General features: G+C 40.2%; 2 protein-coding genes across 2 annotated transcripts; both read left to right on the forward strand.

Moving 5' to 3' along the window:
• Positions 1-1,135: 1,135 nt before the first annotated feature.
• On the forward strand, positions 1,136-3,636 carry LOC122648348 (UPF0613 protein PB24D3.06c-like; the record flags this gene model as incomplete). Its single annotated transcript, XM_043841579.1, has 4 exons — positions 1,136-1,308; positions 2,140-2,248; positions 2,546-2,610; positions 3,471-3,636. Coding segments are annotated over 4 exons (495 nt in total), but the record flags the coding sequence as incomplete, so codon positions are not given.
• Positions 3,637-8,410: 4,774 nt separating this feature from the next.
• On the forward strand, positions 8,411-10,346 carry LOC122648347. The gene has a single exon (XM_043841578.1). The coding sequence runs from the start codon at positions 8,439-8,441 to the stop codon at positions 10,308-10,310; it is 1,872 nt and encodes a 623-aa protein (XP_043697513.1). The 5' UTR covers positions 8,411-8,438; the 3' UTR covers positions 10,311-10,346.
• Positions 10,347-11,138: the final 792 nt, after the last annotated feature.

Here is an 11,138-nt window from a genome sequence, read left to right on the forward strand (position 1 = left end):
AGATTGATCCTGGGCATTCCCAGGAGATACAAGAAAACAAAAAGGTAAATCAATCCCCACCTTTGGCAATGCAATCAACAGGGATCAACAAACCACAAAAAAGAAACAATTATGAACTAAATCGGCATCTAGGCATCCCAAGAGAATCTTTTCTGATCTCTTCTTGAATGTGATTTGGGAATACAGTGACTGAACCAGATAGACCAGATGATGCTGCATCTTTGGATAGGTAGCCACGGGATTGGATTCTCTAAGACAGTAAGTAATCTGTAATCTGTAACCTGATTGTGGATAGAGTCGGTCTAAGGGGGAACCAGTCTTGCCAAATAAACCACGGTAGGCGATTTGCATGGACTAGGAGAACTATAGAAGTTGTCACATTCAATCCAGATGTCAGTGAGGCACAGATCTTGAGCATAAAGAAGTCCTCTTATAAAAGCATGAAATTGTGCCTCAAAATTTGTTTGGACTCCGAGAAGTTTCTTGAAAGCAAATATAACCTTACCATGGCAATCACTGAATACCCCTCCAGCACCTTCTCTTCCCAGGTTGCTCAACGAACATCCATTGATGTTAAGTTTAGTGCTTGGATTTGTAGGCTTACACCAAATTGTTTCAATAATTCAGTGATGTGGTTTTACTTTGATCGGCAAACCAAGATTAGTAGAGCACATAAGATCAGCAATTGAATAGCAATGAAATCTTATATAATTATGCCTATATGTATCATAAAAGTCATATCAATGCAATATGATATAATTATGCTAATAATGACTTAATATGAGAAAACCAACATATAATAGACAAAGCATAGGATATAAGATAAGCATATTTATCTTAAAAAAAAAAAAAACATAAATCAATGTAAACTCATGAAGTTTCCACAAGGCATGCTGTCACTATGGACCCTTGACAACTATGGTCTAGTTTCCTTGTAAGTTAGCATGGAGTATAATACTGGAGTACCACATGATTTTTTTAAAATTTCAGGCCTAAAATGTGGTTGGTGGAGAAGAGGGGAACCTTCCCATGCTTCATGCTTGATGATTTGGTTACACAATTTCTTATGTGTGCTTATGGCAACAGTGTGCTTCCTTTTGGTGCATAAATCTTTATATGATACATCGCAACTTGAGTAGTTTCAGTATATGATGATGTTCAGGCCCCAGTTAGTGACCGGGAATATAGAGCAACTCTTCCTCAAACAGCAGAAATGATTGACTTGGCTTCATCCATGATTCAAGAAGGCCGAGCGACAGATTTAATGCCAAAGGAAGCAAATCCAGATGCCCCAATAACTGCCTATAGGTGGGTAAGCCACTCCCCCCCCCCCCCTCTTTTGCTTTTAGAAGTAAAGGTTTTCACAAAGTACTGGTTATCGTAATCATATTTGTTCATATGGATATTCTTTCCCCAATAATGGTTTTTAATCTACTTTGTTGGTAAGTAAGATGTTGGGAAATGAAAAATAATTAGCATCAAGCTCTAGAGTGAATGTAATAAAAAAGTGGCTTCGGGGTAGACTCAAAAAAAGGAGGGGGAGTGGGTAAGGGAAGAATGAAAATAAATCGTATGTAAGAGGGAGAAGGTGATCTGATTTTTGGGTGATAGTCCATCTAATTCTTCTCTTGTGGAGGATTTTCCACCTAAAGTTTGATTCATTCATTTCATTTCTCCTTGAGTATGACCTCCCACATAACCAATCGTAGAAGCTAGTAATTTTATCAGATAAGTGTTAATAAGAGTGGTAGTAGTAGTGGTAACGGAATTAGTTTAGAATATGTAGGTGCACCACATAATCACCAAAACGTGATACCTAATTTTTCACCCCTTCATAGTGCTCTTTGATTTGTCAGTATTGAGCTGCCAAAAAGATTAAGCTTAAAGCTTCTGCCTTGGTGAGAGCAGTTCAATAGTCTTTTGGCTTTCTACTAGCTTTTCTGGTTCTCTCTTCTGTCAACATTTTGTTGATTTCTCATTGTTCTGAACCTTTTCCAAAAGCTTAGGCTGTCTCATGCTTTTCTTGAATGGTAGGATGTGTACTATTTTTTGCTATTATAATCTTCCTTAGAAAATACTGCTTTTTCTGCTGTCTTAATTTCCATTGTGTGTCATTAATATTGGTTGAGTTTCTTGTAGGTATCATTCTCTTTGTGCATACATGGGTGATGATGATATGTTCAGTTCAGATCTTAGTGATGACCAACTGAAAATGAGACTTGGTCACATGGCAAATACACCTTGTCAGGTAGGCATTTATTTGGCATATTTCTTGGTTGTCATGACTTCTAATCTTGTTTTGTCCTCTTCATCATTTTGGTCGAATCTACAATAAGAGCATTTATTTTTAGAAGGAAGGTAAGGCACAAAACAGAGATGCACCTTTCATATGTCCCACTCAACATTCACTTTGTTTCCAATGTCTACGATGTTCACAATTCTTGCTATTAATTTTTCTGAAAATAGATTAGAAAGGTTAACACGTCTTCCATGGTTGTATTGTTGGTAAATAGGTAAGTGAAACCCTAGCTTATCTTTGCTGCAGGTCATCTTTTCCATGGCTGACGAGTATGTACCTGAGTATGTTGATAAGAAAGCATTGGTGGAAAAGTAAGTTAAACTCTTCTGTCCCTTCCCTGCAACCAAGTGCACACATGATTTTGGTGGATCTTGCATCCCAGGGGAAATTTTTTTTTAAAGATTTTGATGAAGGTCCCATTTGTTTTTGCAATAAGTTGAAAACGTTTTGTCTAATGATGGAAACAGCTCATTGGTACTTGGACAACCTAGTGGTCAGATTCTACATAAAGCTTATCATCCTGCACCCAAAAGTGAAGAAGTTCACAATCTAGGCTGAACAACCCCTTGCTTTGCCAGATTATCTGCCATCTCATTAGCAGTCGCATTCGAGAGAATAAGAAATGAATGGACCTAATAAGTTGAGAATTCCACCATGGCTCTTCATCCCCAGTACATCCACCATATCACATTAGTCAGGTCACCCTCAATAATAACTTGATGGATTCCATTCCTTGACAACAGATGAATCCTGGTTTTTAGTGCTACCAATTCAGCTCTGGTGGAGTCAGTCTACTACAGGCCCTTGGAAGACCCCAATGACTGAAGTATCCCACCTTATACTACCAAATTGGCATTGGTAGTATAAGGTGGCATACTTCAGTCATTGGGGTCTTCCCAGTTGCAGGGAACAAAAGTTCCAGCCCTGCTATTAGCAATTAATGCCCATGAGGCCATTGTGGGTTAAGGTCGTGAGAACCATCTGACTGGATATGATTTATTTGGTAATAAATACCTTGGATGGAGTGAAGCACTTAAAAGTTCATGTAGCAATCCCAAGTAGTTGAGCAGGAGACTTTTGTTGAGTCATATGCGAACGTGTGGAATTTTTTTGCCCCACCAACATGATTGGTCTTGTGATTTCAAGATGTGTTTGATATTGTCCTGTGCAGATTATGCAGAGCTATGGGGGGAGCAGAGAGAGTTGAAATTGAATGGGGAAACCATTCCCTCTCAAACAGGGTCGCAGAAACAGTAGAGGCCATGGTAGACTTTGTCAAAAGAGAGGGACCCAAAGGTTGGGATGACCCATGGAGCTAATATAAGCTTGCCCCTTTTTCTTTTGTTGTGCATTTGATTTACATTTTCCACACTTAAATCTTCTTGTTCTCAATTGTTTTTGCGCTTCTACTATTTAATCCCCCCCCCCCCCTTCCAGTTCTTCAGTCTAACTTGAGTTGAGATGCACTGCAGCCTGTAACAGTTTCTTTTGTTTTGTTTTTTTTTCTTTTTTGGTGAACTCTTTTGTTTTGTTTATAAATATATCGAATGGAGTTTGTTTCACAATACGCTTTTCTGTATATTATTCAGTGTTGCAATCCAGAGCTGTTCTTTCCTCCCAGTATGGATCGGCTGCTCCGGAATGACAGGAAATGGAATTGGGATACCAATTCATCCAATCCGATTCGGTTTTAAAATAGTCAAACCCCCCCCCCCCCACCACCTTGAGAATGGATCATCTGCACGTACCAACAGGTGAACGTACATCTCAAAGGCAATCACATTTTAATTTTGTTTCCATAAAAATCCCTCATCTTGCAAATGGCAAATAAATAAGACAGGTGGTTGGCTTTTACATGTACATTCACCTGTTGATATGTGCAGAGGAACCGAACTCCCCCCCCCCCCCCTTTTTTTTTTTGTTTCCTTTTTTGCATTTTTTTTTTTTTTTTTTGGGGAATGTAGCTTGCAGATGATTTTGGGTGCTGTGTGGAATGCATGCTGCACAAAATCAATTAGGTTAGGCAAAGATTAAAGTGAAATATGATAAAGCATAGGGGTCTGGAAGACCGATAGCCATGGAAGGCCATGCTAGTCAACTAAGAGGCAGCCCAAGTGTTGTATGCTCATTGGGTGATGCCCTCATTGGAGAGGATGTGGATCCATCAAAACTAAACTAATCAACGATATATAGTAGATTTACATCAACAACAACAACTCAGCCTTGTCCCAACTAAATAGGGTAGGGTTGGCTATATGGTGGATTTAATTCTCCTTAAGTCTTAGACAGGGTGACAGTACAATTTAGCTCATCTCCAGGGTGCTGCCAGCTGTTGAGCTGTGCTTCACATATCCTTAGGCATGCATTGAGATGTGTGTGACACAGTTCAACCGCATGCCCCCTGACAGCACCCTGGGCGCACACCTCCCTGGAGACGATCCTGATCCGTGGCAATAGCTGTCTCATTGAACGTAAATCTATTCAATACTCAATGGAGTAGGTCTCATTTAAAGTCTGGGAGAGTGGTTGGGTCCCAGGTTCGGTGGGGGCATATGTATGTGAGTTGTTTTGATAGAAAAAGTATTGGGAGGTGGCCCGGTGGGGCTGGGGGTGATGAATAAGAATAAGAATAATAATAGAGATAAGCCTTGAAGGGTCATGGGACTTTCACTGGTTAGTAACTGCTGAATGCCTCAAGTTTCCTTAGCCTTTCTATCTGTATTCTGTGGCTGTACAAATGCTTCAACGATGCTTTTAGGTTAAAAGAGTGGTTTTCTGACCTGGATTGACCCGATTTGGGCAGATACAGCCACCAATCGGTATTGATATCGGCGGCGACCTAAGGTCATTAGTTTACAAATCGTAAGCTCACTGAGAGGGAGAAAGGGGGAGAGGAATAGAAGGTCCCCACAAAGCCCCAATCAATGACTAATCAACCCACTACTCTTAGAAGATGGTTGTAGGAAAAGGCACTTAAAAACACAGCAGGTAACCTTACCTAAAACAACTCCCCAAGAACCACCACATAAATATATAGTAATAAAAGGCATACCCAATGCAAAAGGCTCCTGTCATTACAGATCTGGGAAGGGTCATAATGTAAGCATTTTTATCCCTGTTTTGCGGAGAGGCTAGTTTTCAAACTCATATACATTGTAGAAAGCCTAAAAAATCTAACAATAACCTAATTAATTAATTGAAGTAAAAGCATCAGCCTTCTTATTAATGAGATTAGATTTACCTAATTAATGGAGTACCTAACTACGTACAAAGCACATCACAAAGGTAAGGATTCATGGATGCTGCTTAGTTCTCACATGCTCTTGACTCTTGCATTTATGCGTTGTTAGTGATTTGGGTGTCCATGCTAGACCTAGACCGAGGTTGAAATCGTTCTGAATCTCAATTTCATTCTTTTAAACCTTGATTTCAATCATTCTCTCCTAATTTCACACAAGAGCAGTATTTTCGCCATTTAAGGGGGCAGGATGGTCAATTCTCCCACCCTTCATGTGTCTGGGTGCAGCCTGCGTCCTAGCACAAAGAACATTTCTGCTTATTTTTAATTCTTAAAAAAAAAAAAAAAAAAAAAAAAAAAAAAAAAAACACACATTAATGTTATCTCAGCCACATTAATCATACCTTCCCAGCATGTGATTGTATTGAGTTTCTATTACTTGATTGGAAAATCCAAAATTCAGTTATCTCAGCCATATCGAATGATCTCTCATCTTTTTAAAATGATACCATTTTTGTTTTATTGAATTTGCTTCATTAATGTTTACCAAAAAAAAAAAAAAATTTGCTTCATTGATATGCTTACGATCGACTCTGATCATTATGGGACCGGTACCAAGATCGACTCCTAGACCAATGGATTTCAATTTAACAGTCAGGCCACGGTAACAATGAAAAGGTTCCCTTCTTTAGTGAGATTATATGAGCAAATGCCTGAATCTAAATATGCCACTGCTATGATAAGCCTGTACTATTACGAGAGAAATGTCAAGTATTGATTCTTCTAATCTTATTTGAGGAGTCGATAAGCTAAATGCCCCCTTCTTTAGTGGATGTCTATTTCTATATGCAAATAAAATTCCTTGAGCTCATAATTCAGGCTATAACAACATGTCTCTATCGATTATAAGATCTATTTCACTAGTTTTTCCCCTACTAAGTTCTTTCTATAGTGTTTATGAGAAAGGGATCTATACGATGTCTATTTATATTGCCATCTTATATGTCAAGTCAATAATAAGTAATAATATAATATAATAAAGAAAGAGAAAGAATTGCATATTTAACGAGGAGAGAAATTATGAGAGAAAAATACATGCCCATGGTACTTTATTTTTCATTATTTCTATTTACTTGATAAAATGATGGCCACATTGCCGATATCATATTTCTAAGGTTCAAGCGAAATCTAACCTCGCACGAAATATGTCCCACCCACAGCCACATTGCATGGATATTTCTGGAAGAGAAACAAAAAATGTTGAATGAACGTAGCAGGTCTTCCCGAACCGGTAAGCGTTTAATAAATGTTTTAAGTTATGTTTTTAAAAACCGAAATCGTTTAATAAACTCTTCAATTCAGTTTTAAACTATTAAATCGACGATTTCAAACCATGTAAAAACCAAATGATGTGAACCGAATATACTTGTTTAGAACGAAACTGAACCGTTTAATAAATCATTTAAATACCATTTATGAATGTATTATTTTTATATCTTCTTTCCATCTCCATCCTGTCTCTTTCAAAACCGAGACCCAAACCGTTTTAAGGACTGTTTATGAATCTACTCATTTAAACTGATAGCAAAACCAAGATCAAAACCGTTTAGAACCATAAATTAAATCATTTACAAACTTGAAAACCAAAACCGTTTAATAAATGGTATTGATTTCACAAACTAGAATCATTTAATAAAACAATTCGATTTCCATTTTTTTTTTGGTTATTGGGAGCTTTACATATATAGTTGATAGAAGGGGGGGAGAATCGAACCGGTGAAGGGATAAGATACCAGCCAAGAGACACGAACTCGAGACCTCTTGGTGAGCATGGGCATTAAGCGCACCACGGCTCACCAACTGAGCTAAGCAGTTGTTGGTATTCAATGTTCATTTTTATTTGATTACGTTATGAATCAAATCAAATCAAACCGTTTAAACTAAAAACTACACCAAACACCCTTACATCCTAGTCTCCTACCTTTACCACTATCTTAGTTTTTGATCGACCTTTTAGTCCCCTTATCACCCCTTGGTTTGTATTAAATACAACTAACCTAAACTCAGGAGTGTGGTTGTATAATATAGAAACATAGGGGTTGCTCTATATTTAGTACAAACGTCAAGGAATGGCAGTGTAATTTTTTGAAGAAAAAAAAAGCCAATTACCTCACGAGTCACGAAAAACAGTGAAACAGAAAAACAGAAGCTGGGATTTAGGAAAGCAACACATCCACAATACATGTGACTGGAGAGGATCCGTTGTGGCTCCCCTCTTTTTCTTCCTTACTTTTCCATCTCTCCAGCCTTCGTTTTTGGGAGTTGGGAGTTGGAAATTGGGATTGGAGAAAGAACATTGAAGTCGTCGGGCTTCCAGTTAGTGTGAAAGGTTTGCTGCGAAGAGGTAAAAAGGACTTCGCATTCTCTTCTCTGGTTTGCACAATTAAGAGTTTAAGACCTCAACACATCTTCACCCAACTCCAAAAGCTCTTTCCACGGCAAAATAAAATAAAATAAAGCAAGCGAATCGAAAGGCGAATAGGTACGTGCTCATCTCCGCTTGTGACTCACAGCTCGGATCACACGCTCAACCCTTTTTAAAAAATTTGCACAAAGTCTCGCAGATTCAAGCAAAGCAGTGAGTTTCTCTTTTTCTTTTTCTTTTTTCTGAATTTTCATTGCTCGAATTCAGACTTAATTTATCTCGTTTTTTAGTTTCTCCGATAAAAAATGGAAAGACTGTTATTCGGTATCTATAGTTAGAAATTAGTTCATTACCGATAAAAATGAAGTTTGGAACAGTAGAACGATGGAACGGAGAGATTTCGGTACAATTTCTGCTTCTTCTTTTTTTTTTTTGTTTTTTGTTTTTCTTTATTCTCAATACTCACCGTCCCTCCAATGCAGATGCCGGAAAAGTGTGCAGCTTCCATCTCGACCTCGGTTGTTTTCCGGTCAAGCTCTTGGTTTCCGATGCGTTTCCCGCTACTAACAGCGGCTGTTTTCCTGGGAATGTTGTTCATTTGGAGCATCGATGAACCCACTATCAGAAACAGCATCAGGGCGTGGCGGAACCGGCGAGACTATTCGGCCCTCAAGCTTCGAAATCCCGATTATATGACCCACTACACCTTTCACAGCCATGGCCATGTTAATCAAAATCTTACAGAGAGTAGCTCCCATGGCCATGTTAATCTAACCCACCATAATGGCTCCCAGTTGAGCTCCCTCTCATCGGCCAAAATTCTTCGATCACAACATGATTCGTCTAGGAATGCGACTCTATCCGCCCATAAGCATAGCGGGAGTGGGAAACGAGCGGCGAAAATCCCTATTCATGATTGGATTTCTGTGGAATTGGAGCCAGATTTCACATCGAATCTCATATCTAGATGGTTGGCTCCGGGTGGTGAAGCCTGTCGAGATTCTGTGACGGAGGAGATAAGAATCCCAGGTCTAGATGACAGAAACCCAGTTGAATTATCAGCCGGAGATATTCACAAGTTCGTTATCCAGGCCGTGGATGGGAACGGAAATCCACGCTGCTTGGGCGGTGATTACTTTGAAACCGACCTTTCCGGTAGGTTGTGGAAATCTCGACCGCCTATAGAAGACCTCGGCAACGGCTCTTATTCGCTCTCTCTTCAAGTTCATCCCGACTTCACCGGCGAATATAACCTAACCGTTGTCCTCCTATTCCGTCACTTCGAGGGTCTCAAATTCTCGCCGGAGCGGTTCGTCTACCAGAGAGAACTGCGTCGACTTCCAATCAGGTTCTTCAGGAGCAATGCTAGACTACCCAAGTTACGAATCTGTGAGAAACGTGACTTCGCCAAGGACGTCTGGGCCGGGCGTTGGGCTCGACTGGGCAAGAAGGGCGATTGCAAGATCAGCGACGATGGTCGGTATCGATGCCTGAACTCCGAGTTCCCCTGCCAGAAGCCATGGTGCGAGGGTGCGTTGGGTTCGCTGGAGAGCAACGGTTGGGTTTATTCCAGCCATTGTTCGTTTCGGATATTCTCTGCAGAGTTGGCTTGGGAATGCCTGCAGAATCGTTGGATTTTCTTCTGGGGAGACTCGAACCATGTGGACACGATACGGAACCTCCTAAATTTCGTACTGGATTTGCCGGAAATCAAATCGGTGCCCAGACGATTCGATACGAACTTCAGCAATCCGAGAAACAACACTCAAACGGTTCGAATCACAAGCATCTTCAACGGGCACTGGGACGAGACACGAAATTACCAGGGATTGGATTCCCTACGGGACAAAGGGTTCCAAGATGTAGTGAAGAACTACTTCTCCTCCGAAGAAACCGTACCGGACACGGTGATTTTGAACTCAGGACTACACGACGGAGTCCATTTCAAAAACATACGGTATTACGCGGCGGCGGCGGAGCGTGCGGCGACGTTTTGGAAAGGAGTGTTGGAATCGGTGAGTGAAAGGGGGAAGCGCGTGCCGGAGTTGCTGTATCGGTCGACGATCGCATCCGGCGGGTATGCAAGGAAGTTGATGTTCAATCCAAACAAGATGGAAGCCTTCAATGGAGTGTTGTTGGAAAAGTTGAAGCGCGTGGGGATCGTGTCGGGGGTGATCGACGATTTTGATATCACGTACGCGTGGCATTACGACAACCGTTGCAACGACGGGGTGCATTATGGTAGGGCCCCTTTGAAGGCTAAGTGGAGGGACGGTGAGATCGGACATCAATATTTTGTTGATCTCATGCTTGGCCATGTCATACTCAACGCCCTATGCGCAAGATAAGCATCACCAGTGGTAGTGGTGTATTATAATGTATACTTTGTACGAATATAAAGATATAACTACAAACTACAGGTAGATGAGCCTGAGGTAGAACCCATCGTACGGTGTCGGTGGACGATGGTGAGCCAATCTACTAGTTCTCCGACATGCGATATTCGAATTCACTCGGAATTGGACTCGGAGTCAGAAAGAGTTGACTCAGGAAAAGATGTGGAAACACTGGAGCAAATAGGCTGCATGAACAAGTGTGAGGAGGCAGTCTTCATGAGTGGAGCCCTCAATGGCTCAATTGCATGTGGGATTTGTCGGTAACCATGACCACTGGGCTTACCTTTCCGGCCATTCTTTTATTTATTTTTATTATTTTTTATTATTATTATTTTTTGTTTTCCCTCTGTACACGTTTATTGCCGTAAGCATTAGTTTTGCTGGATTTGGTCATTGGTATATTTGGCATCCATTCAGGATTTAAAAACACGGAAGTGGTTTTTTGTTTCTCTTATTTTTTTTTTAAATTTTTTGTCTCTCATTCAATCATGTTCACATATGCTTATTGGTCTTGCATAATAATAAAAAGGAAAAATTACACATACACACCCCTTGTATTGCTTAAAGTAATAATAAACCCAAAGTTTCAAAAAACACACTTGTACACTCCCTCTAAATTGAACATAAAATTACTGTTTTACCCTTCCTCCTTTTCCTTCTCCCTTAGTATTTTAAAAAACCTACCTTGCAGGACTTCAAATGCTTCATCTCTTGATAGTAGAATGAAACATAAAAGTCACCTTCAGATAAACTGCCTTACAGGTATTGTCTCTCGTGTGC

Source organism: Telopea speciosissima, unplaced genomic scaffold (assembly GCF_018873765.1).
Source record: "Telopea speciosissima isolate NSW1024214 ecotype Mountain lineage unplaced genomic scaffold, Tspe_v1 Tspe_v1.0847, whole genome shotgun sequence".
Classification (NCBI taxonomy): domain Eukaryota; kingdom Viridiplantae; phylum Streptophyta; class Magnoliopsida; order Proteales; family Proteaceae; genus Telopea; species Telopea speciosissima.

Bases quoted from the DNA above. Each gene is read 5' to 3' on its own strand.
- LOC122648347 (XM_043841578.1), top strand. From the start codon at position 8,439: ATGCAGATGCCGGAAAAGTGTGCAGCTTCCATCTCGACCTCGGTTGTT.